Consider the following 22,783-nt stretch of genomic DNA (forward strand, 5'->3'; position numbering starts at 1 on the left):
TTTTTTTTTTTTTTTTTTTAACGAAATGAGCAATACCTTGAGAACTACTTGGTGCTGGGGCAGAGCTGTTGGGCAAGCCCTGTGAACTGAACCACACCGACTTGGGACTTGTTTCTACCAAGCTTCACTTGTCCCCAGTGACAGAGGTGCTCATCTCACAGCCCATCTTATAACAACTTTCACAGGATGACTGGTGGCTGAAAACAGCAAAACCTTTTCCAGCAGTCAAGGCCAGATGGATAGTGCCATGTTGGCAACATCCACCGAGACAGATGGGAAAGAAGGAAAAGCTGCCTTGAGAGGAGAAACGACAAACCTGTCACGACCATATACAGCAAACACTTTGAAAACAAGGTTTTGTGATCACTGTTCCTGGAGCAGGTGAATGCCAAGTGAAAAGTGAATACCACTGGACCAGTACAGGGCAGGAATCTACTACCAATGATGATGCCCCTGCTCAGTAAGTTGTTCTTTATCACAAAGCACAGGTTTCTTTTACAACCACAACTCTTTCAACCTAAATTATTTTCTCCAGTTTATACCTCACAAGTTCTGCAAATTTTACCAATTTGTTTTTGAAGCTTGATAAACACTGATTGCCCTTGTCTCCCAGTAAATACAGAGCAGATAAGGATACTCAGTATATGACACAAAGTAGTTTATGGCACAAATAAGTTCAAAGTGAGTAAATAAAAATTACTTTTTAAAAGAACTTTAATTAATTAATTTTTTTTTATTTATTTATTTTTTTTTTACACACAGAAAGGGTTAAATATAAGACAAAACCTAAGAGCAAGTTTCAAGGCATCACGGTAAGTGAAAATATATGGTTTCTTAGGATTGTGCTATTGAATTCAATTTCTCATGGACTATATTGTACCCCTTGGCAAATTAAACAACTGCAGATTAAATGTTCCGAAGCCAGCGAAAGCTGGTTGCCTACTTTAACCTCCGACTCAGTTCATTTTTTAAATGAATTTTTGTCTTTTAAAAGAAAACAAAAACAAACAAACAAACAAACAAAAATCAGTCAACTAACTAACCCTCCATTATTAACTGAAACTAAATATAATCACCGCTAGATTTATTATCATAGATAAGTGAACTTATCCCTTCAAGGAGGGCAAAGGATATCTTTCCATAGTGAGGATTCCAAGGCCTATGGAGTCCATGAAAACAACTCAAGATCTAAGTAACAATTCTGGCATTAAGTCACAAAAATATTTAAACTTATGTTTTGCTGTTTGATTCAACCTTGGCTCAGACTGGATATTAAAAAGCAAGCTTTAACTCTTTGCCAAGAAAAAAAAGGTAATACAATGCCTACTTGGATGCAATAATTACAAATCAGCACACGTTTTTGCAAGACTTTCTTTTCCCTTCTTGAAAAAAAATCAAGTTTAAATCATTACAGTAAAAGGGGTTTAAGTGGCCAACACCTGAAAGTGTAAATCTAGTATATTAAACTGGTTCCATAGCTCTGATGCTTGTTGCTTCAATGATTCTGATTTTAGATTCATTTTCACCTTCACTTGGTAAAAAAGGAACTATATATACATGCATAATATATAATCTTTTCATAATTTTTTGTACGACAATGGGAAAGAACCCAATTGTAAATCAGGAAATGCAGTGAAGCATAGATGGAAAAGGACTGAATAGGTCCCCCCCAGTTATAGGATACTGCTTTTCCATTTTATTTTCAATACGGTAAATAATGGAACGTCTACTTCCATCTCAATACAGTAAAAATAGCTCCATTTCATACTGAAGTGTTCCACTGGCACAGCTCAACACTCTTCATTTCAACAAGTTAATATGCTGCACTGGAAACTCTAAAGTCTCCTTCCTTGATATTAATACAACAGCTGTATGAGAAAATTGATGTGTTTAATAGGTTCTTGTGGAATGAAAGCTTGTTTGCTCAGGCAGAAGTAAGTCTAATACCTTAGACCTGTTTATCAATAAGCCAGTTTTTACTGTTCATGCACTCTGATGCCAGCTTCCTGACTTCATCAGGGAATAGGAAATCACTGACCCAGAAACAATTTGGACAAGCTTATTTCACAGAGGATAATTTTTTTTTAAAGTTGTCATTAAATCTTCTCTCACTACTAGGGCTGCTGAAGGCATAGTTAAAGTGTCTGAGGCCGGATAGGCTCCATGTATTACATGATCATACCCAAGTAGCTTGGAGATTAACACAGAACATTATTCTCTTGAAGAGAAGGTACTTTTTCATCATTTACATCTCTTTTCAAACCCAAACGCCTCTGATTAAATACATTAACCCCTGCTACAACAGATGCACTACACCACACGAGGAAAATATGCATGAAGTAGATTTTATATAGAGGGCAAAACCCTTTTGAGCAACATATCCTATAATCCACTGGCTGCTAGTTATCAGTGAACACAAAACAAGTGAAGCAACTTAGTTTCTCCTCACCCTTTCCTTCTACACTTCCCTTGTATAAGGCTGGGACTCCCTGTTTGCCGTGTCTGCAGGCTGATATGCCTGCTTCTCAGGTCTCCCAGGAAGTCTTGCAGAACTGGCTGTCCTTACTTTTGGATTACTTCGCAAATATTTTCTCATCCTCCTTTTGAGAGAAAGCAGCGTGTGGTGGTGTTGTACGACCTCAAGAGTACTCTTTTGAAAAGGGCTTGGGGCTTTGGGGTATGTATGCCAGTGACCGTTATACAACCCATCCCAAGCGAGTCCCTGAGAACCAAGCTTACCAGAAGCATTGCAGAGGTACCATTGGGTCGGGATAGCTGGATGGACATCTCAGGGAACATCCTGTCAATGCGGTTGATCACATCATCAACGTACCTACCAAACAAAACAGAAGCCTCAAATTACTCAAATGATACTGCCACAAGGAACCACTGTGATCCTCTGGTCTGACCTCCTGAATAATGTAGCCATTGGACTCCCCTGAATTAATTCCTATTTAAGCTACAGCATTTCCTTTAAAAACACATCCAACATTGATTTGAAAATTGCCATTATCGGAGAATCCATCACAACCCATAGTAAGTTTTTTCAACGGGTAATTACACTCACTGTCTAAAATCTATACCTTATTTTTAGCTCAGTTTTGTCCGGCTTGAGTTTCAGGCCCTTGTCTGACGGACTGAAGGGGCCCATTATCAAACCTTTGTTCACTGTGAAGGTACTTTTCAGACCCTTAGGCCTCCACTTCTCTGTGATAAACTCAACAAATTGAGCTCCTTGAGTCTAGACATGTTTTCCAATCCTTTATGCAACCTCATGGCTCTTCCCCGAACCCTGTCCAGTATGTCCACACCCTTAATGAATGGCAAACAACAAAAGTGGACAGAGCTCTCCAGCAGCAAGCAGCCTAGAACCAAACACACAGGTACTATCAACTGCCCACTACTCCTCCAGATGCCCTTGTTTAGCTATCCAATGATCATGTCACCTCTTTTAGCCACTGTATTTTTGGAAACAAGTTCACCCTGCATAACAAGTCATTTTCAGAGTTACTGCTTCCCAGGACAGTCCCCATCCTATAAGCAAGGCCTATGTTCTTTATCCTGAGATATACATCTTTACATATAAGCACGTTGAAATAGGTGCCTTCACTAGTGCCTAGCTTACCAAAAGCTGTAAACTGTGCAATATTTGTAACTTGTCCTCTTCATTATTTAGCACTCCCCAAGTACTAACATTTTACCAGGGAAGATCTTATGTTTGCTTCTAGGTCACAGATAAAAATGTTAAATAAGGTAGGCTCAAAGCACTGGTCCCTATGCAAACTTCATAGAAACGTATTGTGTGATGACCATTCCCCATGTACAATAATGTTTTGAGACAGCCATTTGTCTATTCCATGAATGTGTGTCATGCTAATTATCTTATCGTCTAGTTTCTTAATCAAAATGCCATACAGTTACAAAAAGTCAACTGCCTTCCAGAAGTCTGAACATCTTTCTTTAACACTATAACCATTACCAACCAAACCTATGAAAGAATAAAACAGTATAAACCAGTTAAACTATCAGAACCAACAACTCGCGTTTCAGTCACGTACAGGTTTCAAAACCCACCTTTATGAGCAACCCAGCAGATAAAAAGCCAGAAGTTTTATTCTAGCCTTTATACACCAGGCACAGTGACGAGGGGAACAAAAGGCAAGTTGGCCAATTTACAGGTCTCTCTCCTAATTAACTCTGGAATTCCAATGGACAAAATGTGCTCTCATTTTATTTCCTTCTCTAGTGAAATGCCTGAAATCAGTAGGAATCCTTCTGCCTCCTAAAGCAGAGCTCATCCAAGACTTAAAAGCATTGTGAGGCTATCCCCTGCCATGCTTTCAATAAACAGCTCTGTCACACCACCTGCCACCTAAGACTGGTCAAGAATTGCTTTAAGACATTTTATAAACTGACTTCAGGTGACATTTGCAAGCATCACAAACTCCATTACAATCTATTCATCAGTCAGAGTTAGCAGCACTTTATGAGCTCAAGTACTACATTTTGCACCACTGAACACTGTACAGGTGACACCCACCAGGAAAGCTAGAAAAGCAATAAGACCGAAGTTAGCTTTGGAGCAATATGAAAGCCTACACCTAACAAAAACACCTGCTGAATAGTAAGTGAACCAGAAACAGAATTTCAGCATTGCACTCCTCCCTGCCAAGCTCTCTAAACTCAGCTCCGCTCATACTGATGACAGCAAGGTTTCCTCCATTACTAATATACTTCCAAGGGACTTATAAGCTTAATATATTATAGCAGGGGTTGTGAACCAGGGCACGCATACCACTGGGGGTATTTGGGAAGGCCCTAGGGGGTACGTGGTGTTCCGCTAAGCACCCCATCAACATTTGGCCCCCTGCTAGACCGGCTGCTGGGGGATCCCCCCAGCTCCACATCCAAAAGGGGGTACCCACCAGGAGTACCACTCACCAGAAAGGGTACACTCCTCAAATAAGGCTGAAAGCCCCTGCATTATAGTAAACAATACAGCTGAGAGATCACGCCTGTGTGCATTAATCCTACCCTTCCAGTTCACAGATCATTTGCATCCTCAAGACCCGGGGTGGCCAACCCGCAGTGTGCACACCACAGACAGCCTGTGTGTGTGATATGCAGAAGATCAGGAAGGGGACTGGCAGCACAGTGGCAAATAGTGCAAAGAGCAGAAAAAAAGGCAGCAGATTAGGCAGGAGAAGGGGATCAGAGTGGCTCTTGGGGAGCGCTCACAGCTAATTTGTGGCGCACCTCACAAAAAGGTTGGCCACCACTGTTTTAGACCCTGAGTGACGATGCCCCCTTAACATGCTCTACCCTTCTTTCATTAAGCCTCAATAAATTCCAGCACAAATCTTTCCACTTTCCTGCATACATGGGCACATTTCCCATGATGGCATAGGGTTGTTATCCTGCCAGTTCATATTTCTGTCTTGATATTTGGGGAGAACAAAGACCTCCAAACTGTGCTCTTAGATGAAAAACATCCCTGCTTCTGTTGGTTTTCAGAAAACCAACTGAAGCCCTGCAATGTGAGATTAACTGATTAACTACAAAGCAAGCCTGGTGGAAGAAGTACTATAAGCTCATTAAAAACTCAAGAGGAAGAAGGGTGATCATGGCAAACAAAAACCGAACCTTGAAAGGGTCACCTTCACAACCCAATCCAACCTTCTTAACCTGGATACACAAGCCACATCATTCCTTGCATTTAAAAATGAAGCACATTTTCTCAAAAGAAAAAGCAGCTTCCTCTCAACAGCCCTAAGACACTGGAACCTATTGTGCCCATAGCAAAAACTGCAACAATGCTGAACCTCCTCAAAATGCCAGGGAGCTACATTTCACATGAAACCATATTCTCTGTCTTAAAGCTCAGCCATAAAACCCTACCCACACCATCAGCCAACTCAAGAAGCCCCATGCCCCTGGAGACCCCTCTCACATTGAAGCAGATCACAGTGACTGAGTGCCATTTACCCCTTTTCCAAGGATGTGAACAAACTGAGCATCCAAAGCCTCATACCATAAAACTTAAACTTCGGCTTTTAACCTTTTTACAAGAGAGGAATACTGAAATAGTCCTAGAGAAAAGGAATACACCGTAGGCTAAAGGAAGCTGATGTGACCTGGATTGAAGTCAAACAGTAACGCAAAGACAGGGCTGGGGAGAAGCTCATTGTGGAAATGCTATCCTTCTACCAGAGACAAGAGGACCAAGTCAAATGAGCAAGTAAAGTAATTTGAGATAAAGTAGGAAGAAACAATAAAGAAATAGGAACTGAGCAAAATGAGAATAAGCGATTTCAAAGAAGTCATTTTGCTCTAACAAAATTGCATTGAATATGTAATAATTTATGCAAGGGCTTGGGGTGCTATAAAGTTTTGAATTACTCTTGAGAAGCTCTACATATTTCACTCATGGTTTTACAATGGTTAAGTAATATGGCTGTCCTGAAATGTTGCTGCTAAAGGTTTTACGAGATCCCACATTCATACCCTATTTCAGAAGGCAAATCTTGTGTATGCCCTTCAAGCAATTTAGACCGTTAGTGCTACAGGACTAGAATCTGTGATTTTGCCTATGTGTACAATACTGTACTATACTACACACTAAAACACACCTACAGTGCACCAAGTACAAGATTAAAATAATAATTTTAAATAAGGGCAACTTGATGCCTAATCTTGAACCAAAAAAAACTGTATAAATTCAGATGCAAAAACATACTAAAAATACTTGGAACAATAGATTTCTCTCACAAGTACAAGCCAAAAAGATTTTAGTTCTATAGCAATCATATTTAAAATATTATTTTGATTGGACTACTGAATGTGCTAATCTTTTTCAAACATATTTGCCAGAGCAAATTGAAATATTTAAAAAAAACATTTTTAAAAAAACACCTTAAAGCAAAGCCATCCTTAAAAAGTTTCTCATATCCAATGTTTACATTTCTCAAGTGGGTGAAAGTATTTTCTTAAATCCACATTTTAAAAGCACTTTAAGTAGACTTTTATAACGTACCATACGAATCCATGAAACTCTGAAACAAAAGCGTAAGATGATGTTTGTCAAGTATAGCTTGGAGGGGAAGCATTTTTGCATAAAAAGTTTTAAGCCACCGACAACAAGAATTTATCGAAAAGCTCAAATAGAGTGGTATGAATAGTGCCACTGGAATGACAACTTTCCTGGTCTAAAAACTTGTGTAAAAACTTTTCAAAGCCAAAAGAAAATGCTCCTCTATTCAGGTTCTGTTAAAAGAACCTGGAACTCAGAAGGGGTGCTAGTGAGTCCTTGCTGGTTGCAGTCATAAACATGGTAAATGAACTACAGAGCTATGAATGAATGAATAAAAGTATAGATAGATATGTTCTCATGTTAGCATAGGCTTAGGCTTTAAAAGTCTTTTCAGAATATTAACTATCCACTACAGAAAGGAAAGTAGAACATTATTCTTTTCACTGGGAATGATGAGTTCTCAATGCAATCTTGCAAGTCAATAAGCCAAAGCCACCACTGGCATTATCATTAAATCATCACTGGAGTTATATACCCTTTGATACATGTGGGGAACAATGCCAACATTCAATAAGCAACAAAGAACAGAACTACAGTAAGATTTTTACATAGAAGCCTGCTTTGCGCTTCCTGTTGCAAAGAAGAAAAAAAAGCAAGTTAATTCATGCAGACGAATCTGGATATCAGCTTGCTTTCTTACAAGACTGAGTCATTTTGTATAAGATAAAACTGGTTTCCTCAGGACAGCGGAAGGCAGATAAAACAAGGCTCCAAGGCAGGTAGTTCACCCATCAACACTACGCATCAGGGTCATTTTAGACACTCCTGAATCTGATACATTTCTATTCTAAGCATGCGCATGTGTGTACGTTACTTAAACCCAAGCACTCCAGACTCAGCAAAAAACAAATTCAGCTGTCACTTGTGTGTGAACAGAGGTCATTGCTAACCATACGCTAATCAAAAAATATGGAGGTTCTTCTTAACTGATGCTCAATCAATACACAACCTAGCGCTGGATGCTACAATGCAAATGACTGCAGAAGTTAAAGAAATAGCTATGGCAACAAATTCTAAATGTTCTTGTTTCAGATAATAACGAATTAATACAAAACCAAAAATGATTTTTTTAAAAATTTTATACCAGTTGTTTAGCATACTGACAGGGCCACACCCATGTCAGCACATTCTGTATTTTGCCAACTACATTCAAGTACTATCATATCCTAAATTAGAGTTCACTGGGTGTGTCTATGCATGCAGCTTAAGGCACGTTAGCCTATTTTAATGAGCATTAAAATGCCGTAAAAAACCTGTGTTCTTTAGCTAATGCACATTAAAATAGGCTAACGTGCCTTTTTCTAGTACCTCACAATGAAGGTACTAGATTTAATGCACATTACCTAAAGCGCATTAATGAACATGTAGACGTGCCCACTGGAAATTAGACACCTAATCTGCTTAGATGCTTTTGAAAATCCCACTAGGCAATGATCTGCTTCTTTAGGCATTTGAAAAAATCTGACTCATGGGGGCCAGAAACAATCCAGCAGTTTGTTAACTATGATTAAGCCTCCAGTTGTTCTCCTGTATCTAGTTAATTTAAGACAGCTTTATTTCAGGAACAAGAACAATACAAAAATGCTGCTTTTGTACATTTTAATGGAATTCCACTTTTCATCCAAATGCAGCTTGAAATACAACCCTAGTAAATCAGAAACAAACAGCTATTTTCTAACATAATTAAAGTGTAAAGATTAAACAAAACTATGTTGAACTATGTAACTAGTTACATGCACCAAGATAAAGTATATATCCTCCTCGCTAGCAGAAGCACCAAATTTAGTGCAGTAGCTGTATTTTCTTACCAGTCAACATCTTACGATTATACCTACTGATGAGAATTAACCTGTTCTTTGAAAAGTAGCTTAAAAACACTCATGCAAAAGAAGATTTAAATTATGAATAATCAAGGACTTAACTTGTAGACATAAAAATCAGTCCACCTGGACAAATCCACGATTACAGGTTGCTTCTTTGTTACCTAAAGGGCAGTTTAAAAATAAGTTGGCATGATGTTCATGCCAACATGGTTCCTCAAGCATGGCTACTCCTACAGTTTTCTTTTACCCCAAGCGAACGCTTGACACACAAGGCTCAAAGCCCCTGGCTTCTTCCTTTGGCGCGTGCTTATTGCACTACCTCTGCTAAGGAACTATTCCCACCACACCTGTAATGTAATTAGAGGTAATGAATTAGTTGGCAGCTGTAGCCCTCTTTCCCAAGTGGCTGATTTTCAAGAATTTCTACACCCTAAGGCCTTACACTTGCACTACTGCCAAAAAAAAAGTCCTACACTATATTATACTCTGTCTTTCTGCAGTTCTCAACTACAGAAAAACATTAGTTCACTCTATTTTGAAAAGCACCACAGAACTATCCTGGACAAACAATTTATTGGCGAAAAGTAAAAGCCAGTATTCACCAGGATTCCAGAAGACTAGATAAATGCATTGTCCAGTAAGTGCTTTGAAAGCTAATCTCCAACAACCAGGAAATGCTGATGGTGTTTTTCTTTGTGTCCTCCCCCCGCCCCCACTCCCTCCGGTGGAGACACTGGGCCAGGAGAAGAGCTTGCTTTCTGTATCATAGCTTTCATGAATAATCAAATAGAAAATAGGACTATGGCACGGGTAAACTTGGCCTAAATAATCTCCAGAGGGTGCACATGCAATTACCAACCTGCTGAATGCTGCAGTAGTCCCTGCTCCTCACCCAATTAAAACCAGTAGTACAACATAAATAGAGTGCCTTTGCTACAGGGCGCTGCTGCAGGAAAATTTCAAAGAAGTCCCCCCCCAATCTCAAAGCAAGTCTGAGTGCAAAAAGAAGATGGGATGGAACTCAGAAATTGTGAGAAAATAAATACTTCATCATTGCTGGCTACAATTAGGACAAACTCTTGAACACTTACTGATTTCTTTTAGCACTTATGAAGCCAAAGCTTGCATCCATACCACTTCAACATATACAACTTGCAAAGACAAACACCCTGTAGGAATGCTGAATTTCATGTTCTAGTTCCTCTCTTCCTACATTGACCATCTTGCTCTGCACTACCCTACCCTGTGATGGACATCCTGTTGTAATGACGGTCATGGTCCCCAGCTACATCAGTCATACTGTCTGACATCAATTCAAAAATGGTGCTTGGCAACATGAATGGATGCCAGGTAAGGTATTTTAGAAAGGCATTAATTTATTTCCCAGTGCTAGAATGTATGCTTTTCAATAAAGCACCCCACAATGCACTGAGATGATCAGAGAGGACTGCTGAACAGGGGAATACTGCACTGGACGTTATCTGCTCAGAGTGCTGAACAGTCAGTTCGAACAAATGCACGACAGGGAGGACACAATGATTAAGGAGGAAAGTACCTTGCACTGATAAGCCAGGCATATTGAACTCGTGTAAAACATATAAAACCGATGAAGGATGAAAGGAAAGCCCAAGACCATGAAGACAAAGCTAGATCTCTGAAGCTGTCTGCCAAAAAAGTGAAAGAGTATTGCTATCTAGCAACATAGTTTCCTTTCATTACACTTCAACTACAGCCATCCTGTTGTGCTCAGCAAAAAGTGAGCTTTGTAGTTTCAAACTGGCCCTGATGGTTCAAGCCATTATTTTATAATACAGCTTTCTCTTCTTGAATGATCTCATCTTAAATGATGCTCCTGAAGTCTTAAGACTGTTTGCTTAGGTGATATCTCCCTGGCTGCCCCAAAGAAAGGGAACCAGAGAAAGAAGCATCTTGAATCCTCATGGCACTCCAGAAACTTCACCAGCAGCCACAGATCAGGGAGTTCCTCTCCTGTAATGTCTCACTGTGGTCAGCCAGACACGCTGGGAAATACAGAAGAAGGACCCAAGAGTTTAAAGGGAGTGCAAGTGGCAGCACACCAGCATCTGACTTGCTATATTTGCTACGAGGCACCAGGTAGTTCACCTTTGCTGAAGTTAGACTTCAACACTGCCATCCTAGCTTCTTCCATTTAGGGAAGTATTCCCAAGGTGCTGTCTTGAAAGACCCTTCACATTTTGCTGCACTTGAATTTTTACCTTTCAAACCCATTCAAACAAAACCTGAAGCATTCACCAGCAGTGACTATTTTATACTTGAGCAGACACTGAGCTGAAAGACATTAATTTAGTGCCAAAATGAGCAATGAGTCACGATTTGCACATATCTGTCAACCTGTTAAAACTTCCCAAGATTACAGTTCCTATTTACATTACAGAAAGCCTTATGCAGCCTCAGAGATGCTGAGTAGCTAAGAAAAGAGAAAGGTCTAATTCTGCTTCTGATACTACTGTTTTACATATTCTCAGACCAAGAGAAAGGCTTTCCAATGTGTCCCAACTTTCTCCAGTCTACAGATGGGCACCAGTTGAAATGAGTGCCTGGGAGAAACAACAAATAAAATGGAACAACAAGGATGAAGAGAAAGTGAAAAAGTGATGAACTTTGGATCCTAGAGAGGTACACAGAAGATCTGGAGCTTTTAGCACAGTAAATGATTTAAAAATAATTTGGCTGCCAATTTGCTCTTTCTGCTAGCTATTCTTAAACCCGGGCCAGGTGTGACAGATTTGAGGACTTGTGGTTGAGCCTCCCAGTTGAAGCAGATACCACTGGCATGGAGTCGGGTATTTTCTTGGTACAGTTTATTTAAGAGAGAAGCACACGGTTTTGAACACAAGTTCTAACAATCTGCACGCAAGCAACTCCTGTCTGCAGGAATCTTAAGACAGACACTGCTGCCCTGTCACAACAGGTAGCCAACTACCTTGGGGGGGGGGTCTCAGCTCTCTCCAGAAGTCGCATATAATGCAAAATAGGTCCAGCTGCTTCAAGACAAAAACTGCACTTTTTCTCCTCCAGCAGCCCCTATTCCATGGGTGGGCAAAATGCGGCCTGGGGGCCACATCTGGCCCACAGGGCCCCTAAAAAATTTAGAAAATTAATATTAATCTGCCCTGGGCTGCCTGTCACGAGGACATCAATGGCTTTCCAAAACTCAATAAGCGGCCCTCTGCCCAAAATAACTGCCCACCCTTGCCCTACTCTCTCTTTCGTGAAGTCCTCTATCCAAAACTCTCTCTGGACCACACGATGTGTAAAAGGTGGCCTGCCCTTAGATCTTCCTTTCTCCAACTCCTCTGCAAGACAAAAGAAAACACAGTAAGGAGAAGAGTATACCCTATACTTTTCTTGATGTATGTGGCTCACATGCAGCATTCTTAGCTCTTTCTATAGCTCTTAAACCGATGTGCTCATACATCAAAATCATACCAGGAAATGCATTAGGGCATTTCATCACAGTAATACAGCATCTCCTTGTATTTAAAGGATGCCTCTTCAAATACAACTGCATCTTGACCCCAAAATAGACACAGGCTAGATAGTAAAGAAAACAGACTACACCAACTGGACTTTTGATTACCAAGTCATATCAAATACCAAAGCAAATTCACCCATTAGTCAAAACAGTGGTTTTTCTAATGAAGGTGTACTAACTTCCCCAGCTCACAAGCAACCCATCATAACTAATTCCTACTACACACATGCTGTACCATGTTTCGCTCCTCACAGACTTCAAATATACCTTCCTGCTCTGCCCTGTACTCATCTTCCCTGCTCTTCTCCCCACTCCTGTGCTTAGCATCTTCATCCAAGAACAGGATTGATTTGTTTTGCTTTTAATTTATAAACAGACTGGCCCTTAAATATTCTGAAGTCGATGGAAACGTTGTGTTCTCAGAACTTCCGATCTTGACATTTGAGCAGAACATGATTTTTTTGTTTTTTCCAACACCTTTTTAAAAACATCTTCAGCAGAAAATCTTTTATTCCAAACGGTGAACAGTTATTATACAAGGATGCGCAATACAATTTAGAGAACGAACTTGCATCGGAGTTGGGATGCTTGACCACAATTATCACTGTTGTTAGCTATTGTTTTTAGGTTGTAGTTTCCCTATAAATAGGCTGCGCTGGTAAAGCCAAGGACAGCTATCTAGTTCATAAACAAGAGCATAAATTCCAAAGTTAATTATAAATGCAACACTCAGTGCTTTAAATCTTTTTGTTTTGTTATAAAAATAAGCTCTGGGAAGCAGCAGCACTAGCAGACAGTCATAGTTCTTTGAAACCCTCCCAGCAGTGTTGTCAATAAGCATATAAAAATCCTCTAAGTCTGTGTTAGAAAAGCAACGCCTGGAACAGACAGGAGATACTTCTGAAGATGTGCATTATGTTATTACCAGACCTGTTAAAAAATACTGTTTCTAATGCACTAATTAGTTCTGCAGAATGCTGAGATACAGTTGTGTGTTAAAAGATCAGGTTTACAAGGTAAAGACAATTCAGAAACCATCTCTGTTGCTACGGCTTTTTAAATGCGTTTTGATTCTTACCCAGGCTCCCAAAAAGAGGGTAAAATGGAAAAATAGTTCATTATAAAAGCCTTTCAATTCTGTGCTGGACAGATGGCTTAGTTGTTTAGCATGACCTCTCTTTTTTACTGGATGCAGTCCAGTGATCCACTGCTAGCATGATGTTTAGCAGCTCAGGCAAGATTTAAATAGCATTTATCCCACACGGTGTTTGAGATGTATGTTGTTCATTTTTTCAACTCAAGGCAAAAATCTGAAATTTAGGAATATTTGTACTAATAACTAGCTTATGGGAAACCACAGCAGGGATGTAGGGAAGACATTATCCAAACCACATCTTGTAGAGAGGGAACAACAACTAGGTGCTGTTTTTTCCAACGATTAATTAGTGTCCATGTTAGTTCTAACTAGGCTGCTCTACATTTTTCTTCAGTGTAAGTTTTGCTCCTTTAGCTCATGCTAAGCAAGCCAGAGCCAGGTTTTAACCTGATGATAATTCAGGATGCCAAAAATTAGCAAGTCTCATTGAAGTTGATGGCAAATACTTATTTAAATGGCTTGATAGCAGAAGGCCCCAGATTTTAATTCACCTAAAGGTGCTAGAACAGCTTCACCCCACACCAGGCTTAAATTAAACCTAATACTTGTGACTTCCAGGAGTACTTTTAGCAATGCAGACCATAAGAATGGGATGGGAAAGGAAAGGGAGGGAATTCCCCGCTGGGTCAAGCATTGAGGTCATCTTGCAGTTATTCCCCAATTTACAATCTTACAATTTACCCAACTACCATAGTTACTTGAATACAAGATGAGGTTTTCTCCAGCAACTGGCACAGGGGTTGGGGGGGGGAACCCCTCGTCTTACAATTGCATACAATAAAATCTCATTAAATAAACTGTCTACTGTTAAACAGCTGCCAAAAGCAGCATGTGCTCACTAATGGGAACCAACTGTTAAGCTGATTAAATACAGGCAACACTAAGCATGACTATAAACACATGATATACATTGGGCAAACATACTGATGGGAATCTACCACAAAGATAGGTTAGTACAGTCCATCTGAATAAGCCAGATGATACTTCACAGTCAGTGCAGTTCCCCTTACCACCAACTCTTTTTCAAGTCATGGTGAGCTACAGCACTGCATACAGTTCACCTAGAATCCCCCTGTTAACCCCCCTCTCAGCCAGCCACATGATTAGTGTGGTCCCACCCTCCATGAGGTGAAGCTGGATCAGGCTGCCCTGTGCCTCACCTGCATCCAGGACTTGTGGCAAGACATGCAGTTGCAGTCATGAGTGCAGGCTAATTAGCACATGGATCCTTTTGGGGGGAGGGGGACATATCTGTAAAATCTCTGGTATCTGGTACCTCACCAACCAGAATACCTTGTTAACTGGAATTTCAGCACCATGCCACACCACTTTGCCTCCTGCTGCACTGCTGAAATCTGGGATGCACATGGCTGTGCTGCGCCACTTTGGTTTCTGCTGCATGGGGGGTGGGAAGTCCACACACAGTGGCCCCTGCCACCACCCACTGCTGCTGCCACCCCACATATGTGGCCATTATGCCCCCCCCCCCCCTGCAGCCAGCCAGAAACCCTGCATCTCAGGTCACTGGCACTTTTGGCTTACCAGCACAACCCCGCGCCCCCCCACCTTCCCAACTCATGCTGGATAACAGGGATTTTACTGTACATACACATACTGAACAGTACTGAGCTGTGGAGCCACCATGGCTTGAAACGCTGTTGACTCTAGTGGGGTTCCAACTCAAGGAACTATGTGGTAAGTCACGAGCCTTTTGGGTTTGGACTAATGTCATGCATAGTCTATAGTACATATAAATGGATACCAAGGTGCTGCTCAAAAGTGTTTATGAAGTACCTGTGCTAAACCTTGCAGCAGTTTCAAGTAGTAACATGCATCAATACTAAATAAACTAAGTGCATGGGTACTATATGCAAATTGTTATAGCTATGTTTAATTTCAAAGTTACTGTTTTCAAATTTGCTCCTCACTTCCTTGTGCTCAGGGAGAGCAGGATCTGACAGTAAGGAGAGGGAGAAAGAGCTGCCAGGAGAAAAAGCTGAAGGGAAGCAAAAAGCAAAGGGCTACCTGACCCCCGCCCCCCCCGATTAATTTTCCCTGCTGTAGCAGTGGGACAGGGACAAATTCAAGGCAAACTTCCAATATTTCGATTCTACACCTGGAAAATTGCAACAAATTTATAAATTTCCTGTATACAGAATCTAACTATCAGGGAGTTGTCTTATAATCAGGGTCATCTTCTATTTGAGTAAACACGGTATGTATGCCTTTGCCCAGCATCTGAACTCTTAAGTGAAACTGCAAGCCTGCTCCTCTTTCAATACTCTGAATACGCTAAACTGCTCTGTTTTACAATGCCCATGGTATGAGTGGCTCAGACTAATCATGAAGATGACAGTCTACCAAACCTAAAGTTTTACATACTTCCAGCACATTACGTCAAATAAGAAGTCAACTTGGACGTTTTCACAACCACAAAGCACCCTAATAAGTAGGGGTAAAGATACCAGTAAGCTAAAAATGTTTATTGAAAATTCCCCTTATCTACCCTATTGTTGCGTACAAAAAAAAAGAATATGAAACAGCATAATTCCAGAGGAAAAAGGGGGACACAGAACTAGAACCGACCTAGTAAATGCTGTAATTATGTCCAAAATTGTATTCATGTTGATATTCAAATTGCTCCAGTGGGCCAACAGGTTCTAAATGGCCGCAATGATCCACTGAAGAGCTACAAAGCAGAACAGTGGTCACAAAGTTAATAAGAGCTCCCCCAGCCCTATTATTTACACCATCTAAAAACCACTTTCCAGGACAAAGTGAAGTGTTGTCTTTGACCTTTAAAGCCCTTGACTTCTTTTGAGATCTGGATTCATAGAATCACAGAATCAACGAGTCGGAAGGGACCTAGACAGATCGAGTCCGACCCCCTGCCATAGGCAGGACGGAGCACTGGGGGTGGGAGGGGTCATAAGACCCCAGCCAGGTGCCTATCCAGTCTCCTCTTGAAGATTTCCAGGGAAGGAGAGAGCACCACCTCTCTGGGAAGCCCATTCCAGGCTCTGGCCACCCTTACAGTGAAGTAGTTCTTCCGAATATCTAACCTAAACCTATCTTCCCTCAGCTTGTGGCCATTGTTCCTAGCGACTCCAAGGAGGGCCCTGGTGAACAGACTTTCCTCGAGTCCCTGCTGCTGGCCCCTGATAACATCTCCCTGCCTTCTAGGGACAAGGTAATTTTCAGCTTAAGGATTCATACCCATTAAACTTAACGCCTAACTCTGCTTTCTGACACAGCCTGGTTTTACTGGCCTTTGTGGCACGCGGTGGAGGCTACAAGCAATATAACATTCACTTCCATAGATACTAGACTTCAGGTGGACTCAGCAACAGTAAGTGGTATAAAAATAAAAAGGCCAAACCAAAGCAAACCAGAATGAATCCCCCTAAGTACTTTAAGGCCATCACTGATGGTAGAGCTTTAAAAAGTTACAGTGCTGGTAAGTAAAATAAGTGTATAACAGGCATGAAGTCTAGCGAAGCTATTATTATAAAAACAGTAGCCATAGTGTAATGCAATTTTTTCGTATTAAAATGTAATTTATTAATCTCAGGGTTAAAATTATAATTTAATCCAACAGTTGCCTGCTGCACAAGTCTCTGCATGTAGTAAATTCAACTCCACAGCAGGCTTTTCAGCGGCATCAATTAACAAAAGTTATTAAAGCAGCGATCTCTGCCAGCTCTTATGAAATGACACTTTGTACTCACATGGGCAGTGGGGGAGAGAGTGAAGGGAGATTCAACCAATTCTCACACAGAGACAGCAACTCCCAGACTTGAAACATTCACCATGACAGCTGGCGGGAGCAGCTGATTCGTGCTTTGAAGCTGGAAATACATCGCAGTCCCTTTCACAAAATTCCAGAAGTTTTTTTGGCTCTTATCAAAAGCTGTCACTTCTGCCTCCATAACATCTCGCTAAAAGTCACTGCTCGTTTCCAACTTGACTGCAAAATCCTTTCACCGAGACTTGACCATCTTATGCCACAGCCTGTAACTTCCTTCTGTCTTCTCTCTTCTACTGCTGCTTCAATGTTATCTCCCGCACCCCCCAAACTCTCTTCACCCGCTTCCTCTCTTTTGACACATCGTGATCAAACTCGATGCCTTCAAAAAATTCCACTTTTCTCCTTCTACATCTTGGCTTGTTTTCTTCTTCATACTCTGCACACTTCCTTGACGCTTATCCCTGTTCTAAGCTGTTACTAAGCTCATGCTGTACCATGTGGGAAAAACTGCATCTCCCTCAAGCAGCCAAACCAAACACATCGTGCGGTTTTCTCTAGGGTCGAAAAGAGAGACACTCAAATGCCATTCCTATGTCAAACTGCGCTAGTGCTGTCTACATTGGCCTGAATGAGTCAAAGGGGCAAACCAGTTACTGGAACTCTAATGCCAGAGCGAGCCAGACCCCATTTGTCTATGAGGATTACCATACTTGTATAAAGTACATTTTTACTGAAATAACCACATCCACACTTGGAAATGGGGGATTAGGATTAATTATTATTTTCAATACGCAGGTATAAGCAACATAAAGCAACTTTCTAGCATGTATAAGTGCCATTTCTAACAGATGGGTCACCCGAACACCTACCTGTTCCAGCTACTTGTTTCAGGATGAGAGTGTAAATTCAACTGCAAGTTTCAGCTGTATCCACACTTTCACGTAGCATTTCCAGTAATGCAGTCACTGAAAAAAACTGAGTAGATGAACCATATGCCACTGAGAATTTTCACTCGTTTTTACTTCTTCATAAGATGATGTTCCTGAAGGCCTGGGGAAAGGGGGTGTCGCACAGCGAGCTGGAAAGAAATCTTTCCTACAGGTCTACTCAGAGACTTCTCCAGAGGCATCAGTGTGGGTAAGCAATTTGTAAAATATAAAATACCAAGGTCAAAAGAGATTTAGAAGATGCAGAAAAGACCTGCACACTCCAAGTAGCTCACAACCAGCATGCATCTGAAAAAGCACAGGGGTCCACCTGTAACCTTACAGGTAAGTGTTTGAATTATTTCCTGTAAACTAGCTTGTTTTTAACTATGCAGGGAATTCTACTTTCATTAAGCAGGAACTGTATTTCATCATTTAGTAGATGTGAAAGATGGCGGCGTGTACCTAGACGAGTTGGGGCCAACCTTTTTGGCAGACATTCCACAAGTTAGCCCTGTACCCACGGTGAGTGCCATGCCAATCCCCTTCCTCTGCCCCATCTGCTGCTCTTCTATCTGTTCCCTATCCTGTGGTTCCTGCCTGATCTGCTGCTCTGCTTTCTACTGCCTGTCCCCTCCCCAGTCTGCCACCTGACACACACAGAGGTTGTCCACACCCCTTGTGGCCATCCCTGGCCTAAACAATGAATGAAGGTTGATATGTAAACACAAGGTAGTCTCCTATAAAAGCATATGCATAAGCACATAAATCTATACTCCACTTAATCTCTTCTATAATATCAGAGGTGGTATAGCACTTTAAAGAATGCAAATTGGTGGTTTGGTCAGATCTCTGGAACCCACAACACAGGGCAACTAAGTGACTTCCATTAAGCATGTGGGGACAAAAAAAAATCCAAGGAAATGAATCTGAATGCAGGGCCAATAACAGCACAGAGCCTAAAAAAATACTTGCAAAAAACAAAAAAAAACAGCCAAAAGAAAAAACAAACCAAAAACCTAACACTACCCCAATATCATGGCTGAAAATATAAATGCACAAATGTCAGAAAATCCAAAGCCTTGGTTCTTTCAACAATCCTGACACACTTACACACATCTATGTTTCCACAGAACTGTGCACGGAGCATCAACATACATTATTAACGTTTGCTTATGTTTTCTTGAGGTCAGGGTCTTTTTTTTTCTTCTTGGTTTTGCTTTTAAAAAATAAAGCACGATTTCTGATCACAGTGTCAAATAAATCCCCTTAGCAACCATAAAATGTGAGTGATATAATGCAAGGAAATGTGAGAGAGACAGTCTTTGCAATAAAATTTACATAGTTATTTTCAATTGCTTTGAAACGGTTGTTTTAACTAGCATGGAAATTTTTCAAAACTCCTTAGCTTCACAGTGGCAATCAAAAGAGGAAGGTGGACATCAGGACGTGTGAATTTTGGTTAACAAAATAAGCAAGTATCTGCTTTACAGTCATTATTGGATTCTTGTCTCGGCCTGTTGCCAGTCCCTGTATGTTTTTTGAAAATTGTCATTAACTCCTTTATACATACCTTGAAAGGAAAAACCACCCTCCCAAACTGTGCAACATCAGTGCTAATAGGATTTCAGAAGTAACAGTGTGTGGCGCACAGACTCATTGTGTAAATTCTCGATCTGTTTGTCAAAGTAGAACTTGCTCCAGAATCAACAATGAAACACTAACAGGAGCCATCAGCTTCACTTAGAAAATAGGCTAAACATGCAATATGCCACTCTTCCAACTATTTCCCTTTAATACAACTGCAGTGTACAAATGTTGACTTTTGATACTGAAGAATGCAAGGAACAAATATTCACGAACCGATATATTCAGATTGATTTTCAGGCCCAAAAATCTTTATTGCAATTTCTTTGGTTTTACTATACATCACAAAGCAAACTGCTTGCAATAGGTGTTCTGACAATCCAAAAGCCTGACAACTGAAGGCTAACACAACCAAAATGGAAGCAAATTAGTCAATATGAAGAATGAACTTAGGAGTCGTGTAATAACTTAGGTCTTGTAACTTTATTGTGCAGACAGTGGCTAAAATTTTCTGCTACCGAGTTTAAGTACAGGACCAGAGAATGGGGTTAAGTCACTGTCTAGAAGCAATGCAAGCATGTAATTACTTCCGAGCATTTAGTAAAATGTTACCTATAGTATGTAATATGATGGTAGCTACATAAATTTTCCTTAAAAACTTAGCATGGCAGACAAGGTAAAAAGAAAAACTGAAATTCAGGAACAGTGACAAAAAAAACAAACAAAACCACAACACAACAACAAACACCCTGCAGGCATGAAAGCTTCCTGATCACGTCTGCAGTTTTAACAAAAAGAAAACACTTCTCTGAAATTCTTATTCTTGCAGACCCTGATCCTGCAACCAGATCCAAGTGAATAGACCCTTACACCCACACCGGGTCCTAGTGAAGTCAACAGGCCTCCGTGCGAGTGACATCGTCCATACACCTGGACTGATTGTAGGACTGGGGTTTCAGCTTATGCATGTTGTCATTCTTGAGTCCATGCTCTGAACAAGAATGACACACCAGGCATTGAGGATCTACTTTCAGCTCTGCTATGGAAGACTGACTAGATTTAGTCACCTTCCTTCCATCTTTGTGCTCCATTTTGCCTTCAATAGAAGAGAAAACATGTTATTTCCCTGCTTTTGTGAAAGGCTTTAAGATCTATGGATAAAGTGTGCTACTATGCATCCTATATCCATTCTGGGCTACTGAGATTTTACCCTTGGGTAGAGAGAGACAGAGGAAAAGGAAGCATACCAAGTTTTTATTGTTGTATTTCTTTTTGCACTATGCTTGACCATATTATTAGCACTGCTGGAAGAATGAGAACTTAGCAATTATTTGTGATGCACATAAATACCCTGAACCAAAAGGGAAAAAAAGAAAAGAAAATCACAGGTGGGGGAAGGGAGGATTAGCAAGAGAATTCCCCTGAAAGTAAAACCAGGAGAACAGAGCTCTTCACCGAGATGGAAATCTGTTTAAATAAACTGCAACGTTGTGATCTATTCCAGAAGCCTAGACAATATTTTTGACAGCATTTGGAGTTTAAAAAATATCCCTACTTTGGGAGATTAAGTCTGATCCTGATCATATGCACATGGTATTCTGTAGCTGAAAACGCTCGTTTTCAGCTATTTAAATTCATAGTAATTAAGTTTCCTGAAATTTGTCTCTCAATGGTGTTTCGCTTGCTCACAACATGTTTCTTTCAACTTGAGCTATGAATAGGAGAGTTCATTTGTCTATGCCATCTCACCATCTAATAAAGGCACCAGCATGCATGTCAGAACTTCTGCCTTCATTATCTAGTGGATGGATTTTGTGTTTTGCAGTTATTCACTATACCATATCTAATATTTCAGAACCTGTTAGCACCTCTTGAAATGAAGATCCTCAGTGCTGAAAAAGGGCTGACTGTTTTATTCCTACAGATGTAAGCTGAAAGTTAATGTTACATAAATATCCATCTATTGTTTTTCTCTTGCAGCAGATTCTATCCATCAAGTGTTCTCCAAATCTCTGGAGAGTTACAAGGGATATTTTCCTTTAAATCAGTTGTATGCTCAGTTCAAGTAGAGTTATGCTCTGTTCTAGTTTGCCACACAGACCTCTGAAGCTTGCTCCAATCTCCTAGTATCCCTTAAGAAAAAGCCAGACAATGTGAAGAATGGAAATTCAAAATCTCAAAGGGATAAAAAGACTCTAGACCTTGTGACCAAGGAAACAGATCTTTTGCTGTTTCATCCAAGCTAGAAGTGACTCACTGGCAGAACAAATTAAATTAGTAATCAGCTCCTACTGCCACAACAAACTTCTCTCCCTTCAGTCAAAAAATTGACATGCATAATGAGTAGAGTAAAAAAGAAGGGATTTGTCCTTCAGTACCAATTCTGGTTAAAGCAATAAAAGTTCAAGGAGGCATTCAAAATGCTTATTTCAAATTCTGGTTCATTTTAAATGTTATTTTAACTGAAAACTAAGGTAAAAATGGATGGCTACACTAAGCTCAACATGTTCCCGTACATGACAAGGAAGTTGGTATAGTATACCAGTGTGAACATTAAAAACAAAAATTCATACAGTGTGTATGAAAAACAGCAAACATATCAGTCCCATGAACCATTCCCATTCACGATGTCCAGACTACATATTACATTTTTCTGTGGGGACAAATGTAAATTCCAAGAGAAAACCATTCCTTTTCAAAGTAGTTAAATGTACACAGTTGCACGCCTTCATTCTTCAAGGTGACCCCTCAGAGGTATAACATGGCCAAAACCTGAAAAAAAACCTTATTACAGCTTAAAACAACAACGTACACTTTAGAAATCTGAGACAGTAAAGGAATTAAAAATCAACAACCCTCCAAAGACGACACTTACCATGCTAAAATTCTAACCTCTTGGTTTGTTTCCCCCCCCCCCCAACAACAAACCGCACTCA

The 22,783-nt window shown here is 40.5% G+C and overlaps 1 protein-coding gene across 1 annotated transcript in view; it reads right to left on the bottom strand.

Annotated features, from left to right (window-relative positions):
• MED27 (mediator complex subunit 27) overlaps nucleotides 1–22,783 on the bottom strand; it is a 160,469-nt gene that overhangs the window by 44,261 nt on the left and 93,425 nt on the right. The window contains exon 4 of the mRNA XM_019510707.1: nucleotides 2,740–2,833. Within this exon, the coding sequence (XP_019366252.1) occupies nucleotides 2,740–2,833 (94 nt within the window). The remainder of the gene's footprint in view (nucleotides 1–2,739; nucleotides 2,834–22,783) is intronic.

Source organism: Gavialis gangeticus, unplaced genomic scaffold (genome assembly GCF_001723915.1).
Source record: "Gavialis gangeticus isolate Ggan-Ray unplaced genomic scaffold, GavGan_comp1, whole genome shotgun sequence".
Lineage (NCBI taxonomy): Eukaryota > Metazoa > Chordata > Crocodylia > Gavialidae > Gavialis > Gavialis gangeticus.